A 23,092-nucleotide genomic window follows, 5' to 3' on the forward strand; every position below is an offset into this window, starting at 1 on the left:
AAAATCCAGACTCCCTGGCACTCTGCTGCATCATGAAAATATTTTGATTTATGTCAAGTACCATCAGACTGAGGCAGGTCATCAGGTTCCGTAAGGGCAAAAATCCTGTCCTGGTTTTATTCACTGTCCGCTATTTCCGAAGTCCGTTAAAGCGAGAGTTTACTGTATCTAATTTGAAAACACTGAACTTTTAAAATAAAAGGTAATAATAAATCATTGCAACATTTGACATCAATGACTTTATACATGAATTTTAATTAACTGCCTACGAACATAACTCTTCGAAAGAAGCTAAACAAGATGGAAGTTATAATTTGCTCTTTGGAACTCAACTTTTTTCGTCAAGCACAATAAATAGTTAATATCATTTGTGATGGAATATATTCATTCAGAACATTCCTAATGAAATGCACGAGACAAATAGGACGAAAACTCCAGAAGGGATTATACATCCAAGAAAAAAAGTTTCAGCAGATTACCTAGATACCAAGGAATTTTGAGGAAGTTCGTTTAATACAATGTTTCTTAAAATCATGGTTAACCATGGTGTTCATGTTGTTGTTGGAGTACGTCTTTTGGTACAAGAGCTACTATGGAGAAATTTCGCCCGGTGTAAAGAAAAATGTGCAATTATTGTTGAAAACGCTTGGGTGAGCCAGGATCTGTGAGAAAGATCCACTTTGTAAAAATAAAATTATAGTGGCCAATTTACAAATGATCTCACGCACATTAGCCAATTGAAATGAACGGTAGATGTTCTACAGTTGCACTTCATAATACGTTGCTTGGACTTAAAGTTGCACAGCGCACTATTAGAATAAGCACCAAGGAAGCTAAGACAACGTTTATAAACTTTCTGAATTACTTCCTTGGAAGATGGTGCCTTCTGTTACAGAGACGAGTGAAGTAACATTTAGCCTGTATGACGTTTGAGAATTTGGCATATAATAGATGTTTTGCTTTCTCAATGAACGATGCCTTTATCAAACAACGCCTTCTCTTTCACAAGTGAGTTTGCGGAGGGCTATGCGGTGGTTGTGTGGCACAGAAAAACTACAATCCCCTCCACAAAATAGAAAATAAAACAATAACGAAACAAACATTGTGTCCCCTGACTCTTCGGACCTCTCATCAAGTCGGACTTGCGAGTAAAATGTGTCGCAATGCTATTCACAAACATTCACTCTTTGCGGACAGCTGCTCTCTCTTTAGTACCATTATCCCTAGGATAAGGATTTCATGAACATTCTATACACCCACCCTCTCGTGTCTATAAAGTTGTTTTTTTGTCCGAAGTTTGCAGCAAATATCTGTACTAAGTAATTTTGTGAAATGAAAATTTGCATCGATTCTTTCTCTATTCGGCATGAACTCAAGTTCATTTCGGAAGTCAAAACCTGCATTACTGCATAGTTCCAATTTATGTCACCAGTTGTTGTTATTTTTGTTAAGATGGCCGTTTTATGACGCATCTGCATCTTGAGCGCCATACTGCACCAGTGCATTACGTCGATAGGAACGTGTGTTCACAGGTTAATCTACATGTTTTGTGGAATGAAAAACCCCAAAAAACTCAATTTCGATCTGGAATGTAGTTTGAAGGCAAAAAGTCAAGTGAAATTGTATCCGGACGATGATATGTATTCTCACCTCCTGATAGAATAAAGTACGCTTATCAAACTATAACATATCCTCTGGCCACTGCTCATCAACTTCTCCCCGTACGAGAATTGGAGTACATACTCAAGACTTTTGTCGAACCAACATTTCGAAGGACTTGGACTCGCGTACAGGAAGTTCTTTAATGTTGACAAAAGCGTTCTTCAAGGACACCTGAATTTGCAGGTCCCAGACAAAATTAGTACACACAGATCTTAAACAAAATATCGATACATGATCCCCTTATGGAAGTAGCCAAGTGGAAATTTTTCGAATAGTGATGCTCAAAATACTTGTTTGCGATAGGTTTTCTATTTCTTTTATTTAAACCAAAAACTGTAAAGATTGTAATAGCTGTAGCATGCACTGTGAAGATTCTAAAACAACTGCTTACACGAACATAATCTTAAAAGATAATGTAATAAGGGCGCCTCCGTAGCCAGGAGCAGCAGTGCGTAGCACACGCTTCTTGATTAGACCGGGGTTCGAGCTCGTCACCACCAAATACGAAGGATGCGGAAAGGTCAGGGAATGACCACCGCATATCCCGGAGCAATATGGCCTTAGTTGCTAATGCTCCTAAAAACCAAACAACAACATAATGAAATAAATGCAACGGAACTTTTGTCGCGAGACCTGATAAACTACGAATCCTAAATCACTGTATATTCATAAATTCGATCCTAGTCCTCTTTGCAGTGGACATAGGAACTTGTATGCAGTGAAACACTGTTCGTTACCAGAGGAACGCTTTTCTCTTGTAAATGTGTATTAAGGGCGAGGTAGCTAACGCCATGAAGAATCAGTATGTTGTATGTAATTGGGCATATTCTATGGTCGGCTTGCGATGAAAATCCAATGTTTATGGGAGATAAACACAACCCTCGCCTGAGATAGTCTAATTCGGCCAAAGTGTAATAAATGTCTGCAAAATTTCATCTCTACAGGATTCGAACCCAGGGGCCTGGCGCAAGGATTGTGATCGTCGTCCTATCACACAGTATGGTAGGGCTGCTACACATCACGATCATTGTGCTGGCCACAGAAGTACCCAAGTGTGTTTAGTATTATAGAGCACAGTAGACCTCGGCAAAGTGTAGATGTAAAGGTTAGTTTTGAACGTAACCTCTAATAAGTACAAGCGGTTGCATCAAATTATTCAATCACAAAGAGCCTGACCTCAACTTGATTCTTTCAAGTCAAAATTCATGTAGCGGGAGCTTCGCAGTTGCATGTCACCATATGTTCTTGTCGACATAGTCATGATTGAAGATGCAAGAAATCCAGTATTCGTGCAAAAGTTTGACCATTGATCTCTCTAATACATGAAAGTCTATACACATTTTCAACTCTCAACATGTAGAAGAGATCAACAGCAAGGAACCCCTGAAGAAACTCATTTTCACGCAGAATACACATGCGAGCCTAACAAAACGCAAAGAATGCATCTGGTAGCGGCATCAGCCAACATGGTTGCTAATTCCTCTACCGGATCCATTACCTCTATCAGTATTTATGCCAAACGAATTAGCCAACATGGTTGGCTAATACGTTTTTTTAATATTGGATATGGTAAACCGCATCTAATATAAAAAGTATCCGGTAGAAATCATTAATAATATTGTGATTTACCTAGAAGTCGCATAGCTTACAACGAAATCATGCCGTTGTTGTTGTTGTGCGGTTTATGCCTTATTCGCCATCATGGCCCGCATATATTGTCTGTAAATTGCGTGTGTTCTGTGGTCAATTTTATGTTTGCTGGACGAAAAAACGATGTTTCCGGGAGGGAAAAAAACATGCTACCCTCACCTGAGACTGACTAACTCAGCTACTTTGTGAAAAAGGGCTATAAAAAATAAAACATGCCACACCAATATATCAGCTATGGCGTTCCCTACAACCGTCCTCAATTGCAGATCAACAACCTACATTCACTTTACTGAAGGCTATTTGAAATTTGAAGGCTTTTTGAAGGCTATTTGAAGTGGCAGCACAGTGTAGTTATCTTCAGATAAACATGCATTTATAAGTGCTTTAAGGAAATGTATGTTTATCAGAAGATAACTACACTGTGCTGCCACTTTATTAGGTACACCCCTGCTGTGCACACAAATGGTTTGTCCCACTACGTTGCAAGTCACATGACCACAGTTGTGGATATAAATGCAGCAGAACAACCTTTCTAGTATCAGTTAAGCGTACAAACCGTAGCAAGAATGGGGAAAAAGGAGTGATCAAACGGACTTCGAACGTGGCATGGGCCACGTTCGAAGTCGCGAATGGACTACAACAGCTGACGGCCACATTGCGTACCTTTGTTATCAATGAAGAACAAGAGAGCACGCCTCTTGTGGGCACAGCAACACCAGCACTGGACTATCGAGGATTGGTAAACAGTTGCTTGGTCTGACAAGTCGAAGTTCCTGGTGCATCATGTTGATGGAAGGCTCCGAATTTGGAGAAAACAACATGAATCCATGGACCCATCATGTCTGACGACTACTGTGCAAGGTGGTGGGGGGTAGTGTTATGGTGTGGGAAATGTTTTCTTGGCACATGTTGGGTCCGTTGATACCCATAGATTCACGTCTGAATGCCACATCGTATCTAAACATCGTTGTTGACCAAGTGCATCCGTTCATGTTGACAGTTTATCCTCAGTCAGATGGTTACTTCCAGTAGGATAATGCGCCAGTGCACAAAGCTCGAATCACTATACAACGGTTCTAGGAACATGACAATGACTTTTCTTTGCTGCAGTGGCCCGCTCAGTCCGCGAATCTCAATCCTATTGAAAATATTTGGGATGAGCTGGAAAGGACTGTTCGCTGCAGGCCTACACCTCCGTCGAATCTCAAAGAACTGCGTGACACACTCATGTCTGCATGGTATTCCATTCCTGCACAACGTTTTCAGCATCTTGTTCAATCCATGCCTAGCCGAATTCAGGCTGTTTTGAAGGCTAAAGGAGGCTAATAAAGTGGCAGCACAGTGTATTTATTGACTATTATATAAAAAACTAAGAGGCGTAAATTTTTCTTATATTTGTGTATGAAATTTGTAATGAAGTAACTGATGTTATAAACATTCATGTACTGACATTGATAATAAATATGCAAATAGACAAAATTGAGTCCTCATAGTATGATGCCTTACATTCTGAATAATAACACTGGCCAACGTGATTTTTGCCTCCACTAATACATAAGCTGTTTGTACTCGTGCGTAGATTTCAAAAATAATTCTTAAAATTATACTTTAAAACAATTTCAACATATACAGGGTGTCTTACTACAATTTAGGAAAGTAGATATGATACAGTGGCAAAAAAAAAAAACGAACCTTTGTATTGAGATGGTCACAGACAAAAGAAATGCAAATATGTGCAAAGAAAACCGACTTGGGGAGTTGAAGTGTTGCCTTATTGACTGCTCAGGATATTGGACTGCAGTAATCTGAAGATTTCTAAGAACATTTTTTCTGCGCGTTCACCATACTGCCCATTTATTTCTCCAATCAGCTCATGACAACAACACATATAATTCTTCAGCTACAATATTTGTAAAGTGTATGATTAACCTAGGTAATATGTATGGAAAAATTGTAATAATTGTAGGATGAGAGGCCAGTAAGCTTCGAAGCAGCTGTCCTGTAGTGTCTCAGATTTTTAAATGTATAGCGAATTCGCCCATAGCGGCGATGCCATACAATTTAGGCAGACGAGATCTGTGGATAACGGCATTTGTCTCTAAAAAAAAAACATAGGCCCAAGAGCCAGATGTGCGTCCCTAGGATTAACCAAGGCTATTTGAAATAAATTTAAGACGAAGTTCAAATTCATATCAACAGATTCACAGAAGAATGTTCAACAGAATGTTAGATCAACAGAAGAATGTTCTAAATAAGTCAGAATATACACTGAAAATCTTGTGTTTCATTTTTTCCCTCTTCCAGTAGTTCAGAACATTCAAAAAATAAAACATTCATTAATACATGTACCGAAATCAAAATCTTGAGAAGCAGATTTTATTAAAGTCTGCATTTTATTCTTGCATAATATTACTACCCGCTGCTTACTCTACCGAATCAACGTTAGTGACTGAGTTAGCATCGTTAGCGCCATTTAGGAAGTGACATCATTTGCGTCATTTAAAATCTAAGTCACCTGATAGGAAGTGGCGTTGGGTACAGACACGAAGAAGCTGATAGCAGCCTCGTGCATTTTCAAAAACGCCTAAAATTTAAAAAATATATATAGACACTTCCACTTGAGATGCGCCAACTCAACATCTATTGAAAAAGACATCAAAAAGACTCTTGCTTCACCTGACAATATTCGAACTCGGACTTTTCCCAAACAGGTCAAGCTATAATAACGCTACAGCACCAAAGCAGGCATTTGCAATGGGAGTTCCCATCCACCCCCCTCCAGAAAGGGAAAAATCCAGGCAAAAGCTGTTTTTCTTTTTTTTTTTTTTTTTTTCTTCTTCCACAGAGAACAAAAAAGGACAATGGAAAGGCTACCATAATATAATCTGAGCAATAATAAACCTGTCAATCAAAAACCAGCATTGTTATAATAGCCACTACGCCCAAGCCCAACCCTACTCCTTATTTTAATGGTTCTCGAAAGGTTGTCGGAGACGGAAAATCAAGCTGCTTGCTTAGCTCGCACTTTGCGTTTGTAGCGTGCATGCACGCATGTATGTATATTTGGTCGAATACAAGCAATCATTTGCAGATTATTGTTTTTGTCTTTGAGTCTGTCAGTGAATCTGAAACCCAATTCAATGTTACATTTGCCTAAGTGCTTATTACAGGAAATTGGTTAACACCTGAAACAAGACGTGTTTTCAGTCTGACGGTTCTGTTTCCGGGATAAAAAAGGAGGATGCGGATGATGAGTTTTCACAAATTCTTGTAGTGTCTAATTTAAACAAGGGCGTGCCACATTCGACAATCTTATACCGCCTGCTGCTCATGAACAAGGTGTCTTCTTTATATACAATAATTGTAGTTTTATTCTAAATGTAAAGTGAGTCTCGCCCCTGAAATATGAAGACTACTAGCGAGGAAAAAATGCAGTTTAACTACGCATTTTATCTATTTTTTTTTCAAGCAATTAGAAAAACGATTTTAAGTTACTGCAATTCGTTTAAACACTCGTACTCATAAATAGAAATAGTGACAACTAATCTCTGCATTGTGAATATTCCGTTATTTCTTCTGGGATGAATGCCCTTGGCGAATTCTTCTCCCTTATCTTCGGGCTTCAGCACAGCCATCAGTAAACCACCGATAATTTCCTGCCTAAGAAAATTCTGTCATCGCTCCAAGATCCATGGTGCTCTCCAACAAGTGGCAGACAGCAAGAAATATAAAGAAATCTTCATTACACTAAAAATTTAGAACGCCACGTCCAAGCCAACCGCACTTTTACCTGCCAATAGTGACACCTTCGACTACCACTAACATGTCTTCTAGATGCCAATCGCCGCCTGCACCTGTGATCAACCCCGGTCGACCACGCTTGTCCAGCTGTTCCCACTAATTTCAGACTGCTACATAACACCGCTCCAGCTCAGGACTGTTATAATCAGAGTATACAACGTCACAGTTACTCTATAAGAACTTATAGGAATGTGTGTATAATATCTCAATGCCAATTTAAGAGTTTACTAATTAGATGGATGGTATTATTTAATTATGATTCTATTTTTAAACCCTTGGCACCATCATGCCTTGATGGGATTGATTGTATATATCTTATACTGCGATTAAAGGCTATATTCTATCATTTACTGTTCCTTTCTTCATCATTTATTAATATAGAAAATATATATATTTAAAAGAATTATTTTGGTCACGTGATAGTTAATGTTGTAAGAGCAGGAGCGGGCGATTAAAGTTTAGTAATCCTCAGAGAGGTACAAGAATCTTCATACACTTGAGTTGAGAGCAGCAAGCCTTCAACGTGGGCAGGTGAATTCTATTTAATAAAATTAAATTTAAAATAAATTACGACAGGCGTTGCTGACCAACAAGGCTACCATTCCTGCCATTAATAGGGGAGGTGAGAGAGAAGAGGTCTGCCTCACTTTCCCTTTGATCAAACCCGAAAGTGATCAAATCAGGAGTGTGCTTGTGTTGATCATTGTAAGGAACGAAGCCTGGGTCTTATTGACTAGCTTTCCAAATTGGAAAGCTATTCAATAAGACCTGTCTTGAGAATATTCTTAGGAAACAGGAATTAAAAATGTAAATTTCCAGATATCTGTCAATTAACTTCACCATTCGGAAAGAATTAGCCAAACTATCAGGTTATGTCAGCCCACAGAATTACTTTTGAGATAGACACTGCGGAGGACGACAGCCATATATGCTAATAATACTATTAAGGATTCTTCTTGCTGTTGCCTTCACACACAAAATAACTACTTAATTATTCAAGTAAACTACATTCATCAGTGAATAGCACAACACAGAGATATTTCTGCGAAGAATGTCCTTCAGAGCAACAAAATACAACTTTGTCTTTGGTCCATATCGGAATAGCTCAGTCACCAAACCATGTTCAAAACTTCTCTATTCTTCGTCTTTCATATCTTAAATAATTGTAGATCTTGGTATGCTGAATTCGTTTGAGTGATTCCTTGATTTGTTAGATAAAACCATGAGCAATCGGTTTAAGCAATCAGTTAAACGTGCCTCCATTGAAAACGGATTTTATGTGGACGCCATATCCAACTATATTGAATAAATACATGAATTGATGAAACTCTAAATTATGAGTGTTTTTTGCCCAAGCACATGCACATTTGCACATGCGTTAACTGCCTTCTGTACATATCCTGATGAGTGTTCTGGTTTGCAAAATTTTCCATTTTGGGCCCTAATACTTATTAACAGTAACAGCAAAACTATGCACGACTTCACTCACCGATAACCAATGTTAAATCTCGTATTCCTACATTTACTAGATCGAAGCCCGTATTTTTGAAACACAGGGTCGGAACTAGGTACTTATTTTAAATTCTTAGCCTAAATTTCAGTTTACATTGGAATAAAACTACACTGGTGGACAAAAAGCTATAGTACAGTTTACACATTTATCTGTAGTATATCAGACTACTGAAACTGCGCAAATAGCTAAAGTAACTGATGCAAATGAAAGAGTAAAAATTTGAAAATTGTTCTGATATCCATATATGGATGATTTAAATAGAGCAGACTGACTGCGGTCAGTTATTTCGATTGTGTACGAGTAAATTTTCGTGTCCCAATGGAACTGGGAAAGTTGCGTATAATATATCACATGGTGTCATGTCTGATGAGAAAATTGTCACTATAAATTCACCTGCATATTAAGGCCTTTTTCCTTGTACTCGCTGTTGCATGCAAAACTTCCTCTAGTTCTCTTTTCTGAGTGCTACATGTGTGACCTAAAATTAGAACTCGGAACACTGTTGGCGAGATTGAGTCATACCTAATGGTGTAGAGAAAAATCGAACTGAGGACTCGACGGAGATCCAGGTGTCTGATTCCACACTAAGCGACGCTCTCCCGAATCCGTCTCAAGGATTGGATCTTTTGGTGAAGAATGTTCTGGTTCCATAGGAAATAGTCTTACTGGGAGGCTCAATTGTAAGGGAAACTGGAAATATAATCTATAATAAATAGAGGTGGAACAGACCAAGTGTATCTGCCGGATTCAAAATTGGTGATGTGGCTAAAGAGCTATCGATTTTTAAGGGTACTAAAGTAGCGATTCACATAGGTACGAATGATTAAAAACATGAGCGAATTGATGGCTTGTTTAAGAAATACTGGTCACGCTGGAGAAATGTCAAGAGCAGAGACAAAATTTTTGTCTCTGCTCTTGACATTTCTTGACAATTTGTGTCTCAGGCATATCCAGAAATGACAGGAAGGAATATACGATAAAAGCGTTTGGAAGGACATTTTTCTTAGAGTGGAATGCGTTAACAAAAGAAATTTGTTTTTGGAAATATGGAATTCGTTTGAACAGAGGAGATACAAGAGGTTTTTTTTTTTTAGTTGTCATTGAGGATGCCTTAAGGATTCAGGGAAATTGTTAATTCAACGTGGGGAAAGATTCATTGGAATGATGCTCTAATAACCTGGACCTAGTTCTCAACGAGAATCCAAAGGACATCCACCATTTTAACAGCGCGTCAACTAACAGCGCGTGTGGTTTAAACCACGGTCTCCTCAAACGCATATACATATGTACCCACGCGTATGCTCAATGATTGGCTATGTGCTAGTCATGAACTGCTAAAAGTAAATAGGTACACGTAAAATCCCTACTTTTTTTGTTATGAAAAAACAATCAGAACTTTCTGAAATCGTTTCTTCGTATCAAAACATTGCCAGTCTACTTTCACTTTATTGGTTAATTAGAACATCGCGTGAAAATATCTGAAATCACGCGTTAATTTTTCGCCCTAATTAAATTCTCGTATCTTTTTTTTTTCACTTTCAGTAGAGTTAATTTCTTCTGATGGCACGCGCACGATCTCATCCCCCACTCTTCGAAGTCTAGATGACGCAGAGGTGTGTTTCACTTAGGGAATTATTAAATGCCACTTTTAATTCCCGTGGTTTTTTCATAACGCCTTCCCCCCCCTGCACCACACAGACAAAGTCCTCATTTAGAAACACTTGGTGTAAGAGAGTGGAGTGGAAGTAGGGCATGGGTGAAAGCAATACAGCAAAACTTTCAAAGGGAGACAACAAACCCGTATTAATTACTAATCAACGTAGAAAACGTCACGACAGTGAAGGAAAAAGGTCAAATGAATCATAATGTCCTTGTTGAATACTTTTTTTTTCTTTTGCACTTAACGAATTCTGAATACTAAATATCGAAATGTCCCATATTTCCTAAAGAAAGATCATATCATAAAAATGCTAATTCTCATACGGACGAGCAATTAAAGAAATGAAATAATCGCTCCTTTTCATTTGCATCAGACTCCCGATTACCTGGGGTGGTTGGGAAATATATTTGCCCGGATAATAAGAAACCCAGGATAACCCCAAAATGAAAGAAATTTAATACGTACATATTTTTGGAAAAAGGAAAACAATAAAGTTCACTTTCTCTCTCTCTCTCTTAGTTCTTCCTGCGAATAGCAAATTTCGCATGAAGGAAAACTGAGCAATATTTCATACTTAAATTTCGAAGAATCTTGTTGGCGAGGGTAGTCTATATATATTTTTTAAATACAAATTTTATGGAGAAATAAATAATAATTTCCAGGTTTCAATTTGTCGGATTTTAATTAAATTTAGATTGGTTCTACAAATATTTTTAGAAAGCTCAAATAAAAAATTTCAAGAAAATCCGTCCACAGGGAGTCCAGCTGATACATGCGGACGGACAGACATGGTAAAGACAATTGGTGCGTATGTATATATACACTGATTGATCACTGACTTATGACCATTTGCCTAACACTGTGTTGGCCCCCTTTCGCAAGGATAACAGTCGCTATTCGCCTAGGTACTGACTCCTTTAAATGTCCGAAGACGTCCGTAGGGATCTGCAGCCATGCTGCCTGCAAGGCTTTCCACTGTTGGAAGAGATGATGGTTGCATGCCCATAACAATCACTTCCCGTTCCCACAGGTGTTTGATTGGATTGAGGCTAGGCGAATTTGGAGTCCAATCAAGATGGGTTATATCTTCACTGTGTTCATCGAATCACTCGTGGACAGACAGGCTCGATGACACGGAGAATTATAGCCTTGGAAGATACCGTTTCTGTTTAGGATAAAATCTACGTTCTATGTGCTTTCCTTCACTTGAGATGTCTGAAAACCGTGTGACACAATTTCGCGTAGCATCTCATTGGGGATGTTGGCTACATAGGGTTTAATGCTTGCTTTCAAATCGACAAGCATCTGTATGCTGCCACGGTAAACTCTGTCTTTCAGGTATCCCCATAGCCAGAAATCACAGGGATTGAGATCTGCTGATTGGGCTGGACAGAACTGCGGAAAGTCTCTAGAAATGCTGCGATCATTTCTGAACGTTGAACGGAGCAGTTCCTTCACTTGTCGACCAACGTGGGGAGAGGCACCATCTTGCATGAACAATACCGTGCACTAATTACCATTTTTCTTCGAAGAGTCTACACCATACTGTAACGTATGCACTTTGTAGTGGTCTTTCATGCACAGCAGATGGACGAGAATATTCGGCAGTTTTGTGCATTTACAGCCCAATGAAGAGTGAAATGTGTCTCTTCAGACCTCAAGATCATTCGAGCCCATGAATCCTCAAGTTCCACATGAGCCAGAAATCTGCCCCACAGGCCACTCCTGGGGATGCCTTCTCTATTGTCCTCATATTTCTGACTTTTCCCCCCCAGCCTTGTCTCACAAGCGTACGTCCCACACAGTGGAAATTAGAAATATCCAAATTGAAATCGCACACGACCCTTTCGGCTTAGCAAAATTCTAGCGTAATTCTCTCTTTTTTTTTTTTTTTTTTTTACATAGGCTCTAGCCACTGAAATCTCAGGAAATTAGGTGGCAGGGCCTGCCACAGTACCATTTAAAATACTGGTGTACCTGGTCTGCCTCCACGGGGCCAAGTGTGGACAACGTTGGGCCCCAATAGGGGTCCAACAGCTAAATCACCAGATGAACAACGGTACACGACGCTACACATATACAAAATCCATACACTTGTAAACCTCTGGCATTGACAGTGTTCTATGCCACACCCACAATGTATACTACGCGGAGATGGGGGAAACCCCTGGTGCCGTTTGACCCTAAACACACTTTATTGTTGTTTTGTTTTTTAGGAGCATTAGCAACTAAGGCCATATTGCTCCGGGATATGCGGTGGTCATTCCCTGACCTTTCCGCATTCTCCGTATTTGGTGGTGACGGGCTCGAACCCCGGTCTAATCAAGAAGCGTGTGCTACGCACTGCTGCTCCTTCCCACCTGGCTACGGAGGCGCCTTAAAACACACTTTACTTTACAAGCCAGAAATCGTAGAGCAAAGTCTATTCGTTGTTGCTGATCACAAGACTTTAGTTCTTGCCTTACGTGAATCTTGTACGGGATCCAGCGTAAAATTATCGTAGTAGACCAAGGAAGGTTCAAGTTTCTTGATACACCTCTGGCACTACTGACTGGTAGTGTTTCGCATTCTGACCTGGAGGCCATTGCAACCGCCAATTCATCCACTACCTCCGTTCTGATACGTAGTCATCCCTTGCCTGGAATTACACCTAACTCCCCGTTCGGTCGCTTCAAATTTCTTTATTAGTTTTCGAAGCCCCACTGACAATGTCAAAGGTCCTTTACGCAAACCTTTAAGTTTCCGATATTCATGTAGAGCTGCATTGGCGTTACTATTATTGTGGTAGAACAGTTTTACTAAAAGAGCACGTTCCTTTTTTGTAAGAGCCATAATGGTGATTGACGGTGGCGTTGGCCTTTCTGCTTTTATCTAACAGGATTTCATTTGCGTAAGCAGCGTGTCTTCAAGTAAATGACAACTTTTACATATTTACAGCGCCGTTTCTCCCCTGGTTACGGAAATTTGAACTGATTTTTTTTATTCTACAGATCGCTTCCACATACCCTAAATGACATACCCACCGATTTTCACAGCGCTAACTCTGACTGTTTTGACACTAGGGTCTCTTGAATAGGGAAACGTATTTTTTAACCACTCCTCTCTTCTGACGGCGTGGAACTTGTCACCATGGGACGCCTTTGTTGACCTCAATCCCAGTCCTCAATATACTCCTGTATATTGAGGACTGGGATTTCTGCGAACGCTGGGATATATTTTTCCAACGTGATTTGACTCGGTAAAATAGATAAAATAATAGATTAAATAGATAAAAAAAAGTGCTGCCGCAACCAACTGAGTCTCACTCTTATTTTTTATCTATATATTCGGTCCGCTAAGGATAACCCAATCCGACCATTCTATAGGGTCTCGCACCTCCTTTAGATTCCTACTCCTTACTCGCCTGAGGGCTGCCTTCTTCCTCCATCCCTCCTCTTAATTAGATCGTATTATTCACTCCGTTCCTGACACGCTTTCTCTGTCCTTCGGGACAGAGTGGCCCAGTAAGTGTTCCTATCTACCATACCTGCTCCGGATCCCCGTGCCGTGGGTGGATGTTTCGAGGTCCCTTCCTGGCAACAAAATAACCAGCCGAACAACACATTACTCACATAACCCACACTGACTGGTTTTGCAAAGTCGTGCAGCATCACAGCGTACTTAACGCGGATTGCCCAGGATCCAATTCCAGCAATATCCTCCCCCTCTTTCCTTCGAAACCCATGCATTTGATGTGATGCGGCTTAATTTTTCACTCTCTTCGAGTTTTAAACTACGCCCTCCGTGTAACCTGGATTAGCTCTGAGATTCAGATTTTTATTGCATTTTATTGCATCTGGTTAACGCATGCATCATAGATGTATGTGTTAACCAGATGGCATGAGAATTGCCCACGGCAAAAGACAGTTTTCCTGCGTGTATTAACATATCTCATTTGGAGTTCTTCCGTGACACCAAAAGTTACTATTAATTAATACTGAATTATTTGTTTTCATAACGGTTGAAAGATATATAGGGGTGGCCAAAATAAAGGAACCACCAATGATAAGAGTTACAGGTATGCACTAATACGGTGTTAGGTTTTGCTTTTAAAACAGCTTGTATTCCACTGGAACAGATTCAAATAAACCTTGAACTGTCTTAAGAGGAATATTTGCATATTCTTCGTGGAGGAACGTTTAAAACTCATTGAGTGATGAAGGTCGAGAAAATCTGCTCTTCATTCTCCTTTCCAAATACTGTATACCCAAAGTGGACCAATAACGTTTAAGGCCATGAGAGATGCTCAGCCATGGTTTTGTGTTCCCCAAACCAAGATTGCACACATCTGAAGTTCTCGTCGAACTGTTTTACTAGAAACTGGATTGCCGAGACTAACATTAAATTCTGCAGTTATTTTTAAGGCAACAGTTTTATGTTTTCCAGGCTGCAATCCTTTTCAGTGTCCGGCAATGTCTTTCTGTCACAATTCGTCCTATCAGATTTTGTTTTTCCATACTTTCAGACATCACTTTCGGTAAAGTTGCTCTAGATATATTAAATAAACCAGCAGTTTTAGTCACCGATGCTCCTGCTAAACGTGCGTCAACAATTTGACCTCTTTGGAATTCAGACAGGTCGGTCATTTTCTTAATGTACTTTTTATATCACCTCTAATAAACATCAACTTTATTGATCTTCCGTTCATAGTATTACAGCGCAAGAAACAAAACAAACAGCACTGCATGTCATTAATATGTACGTCATGCAGCCATCACAAAAGCTACCACTTTCATATCAGGTGTTTCCATTATTGTGTCCTCCCATGAAACCTCATTAAACCTAAAAAGTCACAGCCAATATCAGAGTTTGCATTCCAGAACAGGATGATGTGATGAATTCAAATTGAAAAGTCCGTTTCGCTGTTCAAATGCTGCTAATCAGTTAATTTTAAGCGATAACAGTTATTAGCATTACCAACGCGAGCAGTCGTAAATCTTAGCCTGTTGAAGTGAAATGGAGTATTCAGGGCGACAATCAATCAATCAATGAACACCATTTCGCAAGTCCTACTAAAAATTTACCCCAGCAGTTCACCTTTATTCAACTGTAGATCCGCATTTTCAAATGGAAGACATGGGGGTACTCTGGTATATGAATATTGTTTAGGTTTGGGCATCTCCAAGTGTATCGATATTATTTAAACTTTGATTGAAAAATTACTAAATACCATTCAAAATTTGAACAATTTTTACCACTTTTCAATTCAAAGTTTCACTTTTAACCAGTACATAAATGTGGAGGGCACGTGCTTCAGTTTTCAACTGTTTGAAACGTTTTAGTAAATTGATTTTAAGGACTATAAAATATACTTTCTATGAAATATCTACAGGAATTGGAAAGCTTCTTGTTAAGAAAAGACGTTCTATCTCCAGATATTTTTTTCCTGTTAATCTTATAAATGATCAAAGGAATGTAGTACAAAATCTAAAGGACAAAATAATATTTCAAGATAAGGAAACTAAAAATAGCCTATGAGTTCAAAAAACAATAAATATTCCTTTGCATTTCATACTTTGAAATATCAGACTTCTGCTGCCTAATACGCCTTGCAAGGTTGTAATTGCGAAAACTGATTGGTTCGGGACAATGAAAAAGTAACTGGCCGTACAAAATGATCAACTCTAGGACTTATTTGCGATTGGGTGATATGGCCTTCATTGGTGAAGGCAGACTAATCGATTCTCACAATACGACCTTGACACCTTCATAAGGTTCATCCTTGAAAGGTTCCTCTTTAGTTAAAAGAGACATGTTACTCGAACATAAAATCTGAATCATATCCTTTAAATTATCTGGGGAATAATTTAATACTAAATAGTCCAAAAAGTATTCAGTCACGCAGGTAGTTGCAAGAAGGGCCTTTAGTTCAAAAGAACTAATACAAAAGTAGCAGGTTGGTTCAAGGGTATTTGGCACACTAGACAAGCAAGCAAGTGTGCGCCCCTAATACGCTTTTGATAACTAGTCCATTTTTTTCATTCATTCATTTATTAATTACACACAATATACAGTCTCAAGATTATGTACATCAAGATATATACATGATTTATATACAAGATATATTTACATATAATTATATACTCTGTACATATCATTAAACACTCGTGTGTGTGTGTGTGTTCTTTAATCAGGGTAGCTCCCAAGCATAAGCCCAACTCTACCTTGAGAACATGTAAAAGTATCCGTCATCGTTGGAAACAAGCAAAAGTCACTAGGTGCAACGTCAGACGGGCATGAAAGATATGGAACAACCTCTATTTTTTTTCTCGGCTTAAGAGCGCGATGGGGGCAGAGCATTGTTCTGATGGAATCGAATGTGATTCAGTCGGAGAAAAGATTTCTTCGGAATCTCTTTATACGAGTTTTCTGTCACTGCAGTGCTCTTGGAAATATACAGCACAATGGCAGCGATTATTCCATTAATATTTTAGAAAACAGCAACCATCATTTTCTCCGCAGTTCCACAACACGGAACTTTTTGGTAGCATCGATCCGGTGGACTGACCCTTGGATCCAGAATGAACAATAGAATTCAAGTTTCACCCGTTGTTGCAATCGAGGAGAAGACACAATCCTTCATTCAAGCCACTCGAGTGAACATTGTTTCACACAATTTGACACGAATGTCTCTTTGTTACTGAGAAGGCTACCGTGGAAATCACTTCCTGGCACCTTGTTCATTCTGTGATCTTCATGAAGGTATGCACGGAGACAACAGAAATGCCTGTAGTTGCAATTTCATCTACTGTCGCCCAAAACAATTTCCTACACCTGGAGGATGTTGACCATAGAACGGCTGATTGAAGACCTTGGTTGACGAACGTTCTTATAGCCATAGCAGCTAATGCGCCAATAAACACACACACACACACACACACACACACACACACACACACACACACACACACACACACACACACACACACACACACACAGACACTTCGTTCTTGCAAGATTCTTGTCCTTCACGAAACTTTCGTACCCAGCTGCGCACATTTTTCCACGTCCATAAAGCTCTCAGGAGAAAGATTCAACATTTCACGATGAATTTTAATAGAAGTTTTTCCCGTTAAATGCAAATACTGGATAATTACACGTTCTTCTTGATGACTGAAGACCGCCATTTTAAGTGTTACAAACATACTGCGCTCTTTGGAGTGCTACAATCGATTGCCGCGTTGTATCGTGCTGCTATCATTTGACAACATTTAAAACTAACTTTACCATTTTTAAAGCGGTCTCTTTATTCTTTATTAACAAAACAACAAGCGGCCCCTAGCCAGAAATTGGCAAATCCGCTATATACATACATAGATATATATTCAATGATACAATATATGGTACATATAATGATACAATATATAATGATACATACAATGATATATACATATAATCGTGTTAATTACAATGTTATAGGTGTAATGAACATGTAACATGTTCATACAGCAAATCACATCACGCAACTAATCAGTAGTACAAATTGTGGCACAGGAACCACAAGACAGCAGTCTTTTTCTGTCCTAGGAAGAACGAAAACCGCACCCACTGAGGTAGTGCTATACCAATGGGTGTTAGCTAATTCTGTATCCACAGCTGCCCAAACTGTGGTACCAGCTTTAAAAATAAAAAAGTGGATGGCAGGCGATATCAGTTTTAAGAAATGTCGATAGACATTGCAGGTGTTGGGTTGGTTCCTTGTTGTTGATATGTTGATAAACTTGAGAAGAGTTGCTTTTTTTGGTGAAAACAGCAGAGCAGAACTGTTGTAGAGCTGAGAACGATTGAATTTTCAGTCAGCGCCACTTCATTTCCTTCAGAGAAGTTGCTGACAGCAGCTTGTAGTGTAGATCTATCATCGTGGTACAGGCTGCAGCGATACAGAATGTGCGTCCAGGTTTCCTCAGCACCACACAAGCAGAGATTGGTGTCAGACAAGCCAAATTGAAATAGTTTGGAGTTGATGGAGCCGTGCCCTGTAAGTATATACGATGTTGTTAGGCTGCGAGAAAACCATTAGCGGACGTTCTTGTTGAGACGGAAGGTAACTGCAGGAACAAAAGAGCGGGTGACTTGACCAGTAGTACTGGAATCCCATCGTGATTGCCACACATTGATAAGTTCATTCCAGATTCTCCGTTTCTCGTCTTTGATGTTAGCAGTTAAGTTGCATGAGATGCCGAGAATCTCGCCGGGAACTTCGGGCTTTAGACGATAGCATAGTCCTTTGAAGATTACATGCAGGTCTAGTGGTAAGACTCCAGCAAGGACCCGTAGAGCAGCAGAGGACACTGTCCTGCAGGACCGGAGCATGGCAAGGAGCATAATCCGTTGAATGGAGATGAGTTTGGAACGGAGTTTAACCTTGACGGCTCTATGAAACCAGACTCCCGAAGCATATGTTGTTATTGGTACGAATACTGCTGTATAAATAAGTCTTCCTATTTAGTCCCCAGTCCGATTTGGAAATTCGGATAACTGCTGCAGTGAACTTCTTAATCTTCGAGGCGAGATGATTAATATGAGAGGAAAAGGTTAACCTGTCATCTAAAATTACGCCAAGATGTTTTAATTCACGAACAACAGGGTTTTGCTTTCCGTCTATCTTTATATTTGGAGGTCTTCTGTAATCTAACTTGCCCTTAAAGCAGTCTCAATAATATACATTGAATATATTTTTAAAGAAATTCAATTTGAAGACCTTATAACTCTGGCGCATTATGACCCGCGTAATCCATGCGCCATTAAACCTCAATACAAACAAACAAACCTTATAACTTGAACTCACCTCGTAGCGGCATAATGAGGCAAGAAAGTAAACTTCCCAAAAAAAAAAAAAATCTAATATTATTTCCATTGTTAAAGAGTGCAATCTCCGCAATCAAACTCGCCCAGTTCATGAATGTCGAGAATAATTCTACTGCTACCGCCATTTAGCACTGAAGAATGAAATATTGGGCTTATGCAGCTCCCTACAAGTCATTGAAGAACTGACATATCCCTGTGGCATCTTGGACCTGTGATTTTTCTTGCAGAAAATATTGTAGAACTTGAATTATCCTCTTTGTGGTTAGTCGACTACGTTCCGCGAGTTAGTGAATCTGCCAAGACCGTTTTTTTCTGTCGAGGTATCACTCACGATTTTATATTTTTGAACGTCCTCATGGATTTTGGAAGCTTCAAGCGAATGACAGTTGCGCGCTCAGAGAAGTTACTGTTGTTATATCCAAAAACTATTCCATGTTGAAAGCCTTGAGTTTCTGATCCATGACCGATACCGGGTCTTGGATCGAAATGTTTTGAGGACTGTGAAAGTCGTGAAAACATGAACGTATTTTTCTGAAGTTCACTAAAGATAGTCTTCATTTGATTCGTCACTCAGTAGGACATGTTTCATTGTTCCATGGTTGGACGACAAGAATAGAGTGGCGATGTCCGGTTTTCAATGTTTTTTCCGGTATCCCGAAAAAGATGGCAAAAGAAGAAGAGGATAGTAAAAAAAAACAAACAAACACATTACCATTTTCTTTTGCTAGAATTCATTTTCAGTTCTCCAATTAGATCTACTAAATATGCTTTTATAAAAGGCATTCGCATTTTTCTGGAAAATTCCACCTATGCGTGAAAATTCAACAAGAGTGATTCTAAAAAAATAAGAAGAGTAGTTGGGCATGTATTTCCGTTCCTTCCCTTTTATTTATAAGCCGGCTTAGTGAAGCAGGTTTTGAATGCACCCGCTGTACCATCATGAAGAGCACAGCAGGTGCCCTCAATTCCGCTGTACACGCAGAATTCCATCTGGACGGCGAACACACAAGATGCACTGTGCGACGCTGGAATTGAAAATTTATCTGGCTTTCTGTTTGACATTCTGCACATAATTGAAACGTTGAAAGAATATTTTCAAATTCACTAATCATTATAATCGCAACATCTCAGCTCTTCCACACCAATATCGAGTTCTCAAATTATATTTGAGAATATTTATAATTCATTTAAAATATTCTGTCGGTATGGCAGAGAATTAACTTTTTAATTTACCATCAACCACACTAAAAACAATTTTCTTCCTTGTAAAATTATTTTCCTGCAATATAGTTTTAACAAGCCACATTAATCAAATTTGTTTAGAATGCTACCTCGTCCTCTCAACGTCTTTTGTAAAGTAAATCAGAAGCCAAAGGTTTATGATTCATTTTACTGCAATACTGCTTTAAATTATTCCTCTATGATATATCAAACCATACTTTCTCCTTTATAAATATTTTGTTTCATTTTTAGAGCAAATATTACCTAATCATGATGACGTTCTCAATAGTACCGATTTTTTAAAAACTGTCTTGGATTTTAGAGTTAAAACTCATGTTGTTCCGGTTGTGGCCACCAACTGGTGATCCTATCCAAGAATAATGGTGCTAGGCGACCATTGCAAATGACGTCTAAAGTTTATTGTCATAATGTGGGACTTCAGCAGCTTTGCAAAGAAAAAATATCGAGCAGACATATTGTAGTTTCAGAGGCAGAATCCCACCTCATTCTGCTTCGTTTTTGACATCACTGTTGTTGCCTCCATACTTTTTAACCCATTCCTGCTTTGCCTAAATCTCTTTCGAACTGATGGTGATGCCCAATACATTTGCTATGGCAATATTTTAATTAACACTACAATTAGAAATGTTTGAATAAGAAACTTATTCAAACAGTACACTAAATTCATCTCCCTACTATTCTATACTCGGTATTTCATAAAAAAATTTCCTTTTTTTCCTATTTCTGCTGCAACACTGTGTGCGACCCGTATATTTCTTCTTAGTGAAATACTTTATCCCTCAGCCTGTATCGAGGCACAAGGCATTATTAAATTAATTGTATTACCCTTAGAAGTCACCCGTATACTTTGTGGGGGTTTTTAATTGCATTTTTATTTTGACCACGTCATAGCAAATGTAAACTAGAACACATTCACTAGAAATCTTATAGCGTACACATCAGCACTCTATAGGTTCTATGTCGATGTACAGGGGATGTGTTTGACACGCGAGCTGGAGGCGAAATCCGATTGTAAAAAGTGTTTGAATCATAAGCTTAAAGTGGTTACTTCTAGAGTGTGGCTGTTTGAAAATCAAAGTCTGAAGTAAGTATATTTACTTGTAAAGTAATGAAGATGTACAGCGTTACTAAGTTGTAAATCAATACAAAGTAATTCGCTATTTACGATGCAGAAATCTGTGACTTATACGCCTTGTTATTTCGTAATTATGACCCATAATCTTCTTTATAACAGGTTTCATTTTTATTTAGAAATAGTGGGAGGAAAAGTAATACTGGCTGAATGGATGGATGGGTTTGGATCCATTGTGCTTCGTAATGCATTGTTTGTGTGTGTTCTTGGTTATTTTGCATATTTGTATGATGAAAAACCCATGTTTTCGAGAGATAAAGAACTAATTCGCTCCCGCCTGAAAGCAACTAATTGGGTCAAGGTACAAATAAAGGCCCCAAAAAGTTCCTTCTGATAGACCATAGCGAGAACTGTTTTTATCCTTAACTTGGGTTTCATTTATATCCTCATATTTCTGACTTTATTACCTCCAAGATAATCGTATAAGTTTTATAGTGAAGTTTGAATTGTTAAGATAATTTAATTCTACAAATTTGTTAACGTAAAAATGGTTATTAAAACTGATTTAATAATAATTATTATTATAAATTATAGCCTGTTTGAAGTCTAATTAAATGTCCTTGACCTTTGATTGCGTAAAAGATCTTGTTAAGGAATTTCTATAGCGCAACGTCCACTCAAAATGGGTATGAGTTTTCACTTATGCTGAAAATCCACATTGCACATAACACTGAACAACAACAAATTCTAAACTTTTATTTTCTTTTCCGAAATATAAATCTCATGGATTTTGATGAGCTGGATTCAAATTTGAAGTCGGATATTGCCTAACGTCCATGTACGTGTATTTAGAGAGGAGTGCAAGTGACGCTTAATGAAATTAAAAAAAAAAATACGACAATAAATGACGTAAAAATATTTTTTATTCACTTATTTTATAATGATCAGGAGCCTCTGTGGTCGAGGTATAGCAATAGTCTACCAATTCTGCTGCAGTGCTTAGTTTCTAGAACTAAAACTAAATATACTGGGTTGGTTTCATCTTCCCCCAGGATTGGTTAACTACCTCCAAACCATGGGAACAGCGAATGGCAATGATACTTTAACGTTTATTTTATTTTTTTAAGAAGCCTCTGAAACACGAGGAACAACTAGTGCAGCATATATGAGGAGTCCATTTCTTGTCTCATATCAACTAATTTGAAACCAAAATAAAAGTTACATGCTTTTTCTAATAGAGAAATTATAGGCTGTTTGTGAGATTTAAAAATCCGATTGAATGATCTGTTTGGGAGGATTTTTTAATTTTTGTTTAGAGTTTAGAAACTAATCAATGCAGCAATATTAGAAAACTTCTGCCTCCAGAACTTATTAATCAACAGCAACTAATATGAACATTTAGATTTTGGTTTAAGTACTTGAAAACTAAAATATGAAAATATCTTGTGAACTAAGGATACTACGAAAAAGGTGGACAGCACATTCGAAATCAGCGTTAAAAATACACCAAGTCGAATATATTTTAATTGAAAAACTTTTATTTTTTATTGTTCAGTGTATTCATTAAATTAATGCAATGTTTCGTCTGTTAACAATAAAAAAAAACTGCGTGTGTACCCTGTACGCACGAAAGATGTTTTATTTT

The 23,092-nt window shown here is 38.5% G+C and overlaps 1 protein-coding gene across 1 annotated transcript in view; it reads left to right on the plus strand.

The window, feature by feature from the left end:
- The window catches only part of LOC150090986 (NACHT and WD repeat domain-containing protein 2), a 113,714-nt gene extending 92,995 nt beyond the window's left edge, over positions 1-20,719 (plus strand). Inside the window, exon 8 of the mRNA XM_090379506.1 lies at positions 20,607-20,719. Within this exon, the coding sequence (XP_090235632.1) occupies positions 20,607-20,719 (113 nt within the window). The remainder of the gene's footprint in view (positions 1-20,606) is intronic.
- Positions 20,720-23,092: the final 2,373 nt, after the last annotated feature.

The sequence above is a fragment of the Mastigoproctus giganteus genome, chromosome 1 (genome assembly GCF_048544385.1).
Source record: "Mastigoproctus giganteus isolate SK-2022 chromosome 1, ASM4854438v1, whole genome shotgun sequence".
In the NCBI taxonomy this organism is placed as follows: Eukaryota; Metazoa; Arthropoda; class Arachnida; order Uropygi; family Thelyphonidae; genus Mastigoproctus; species Mastigoproctus giganteus.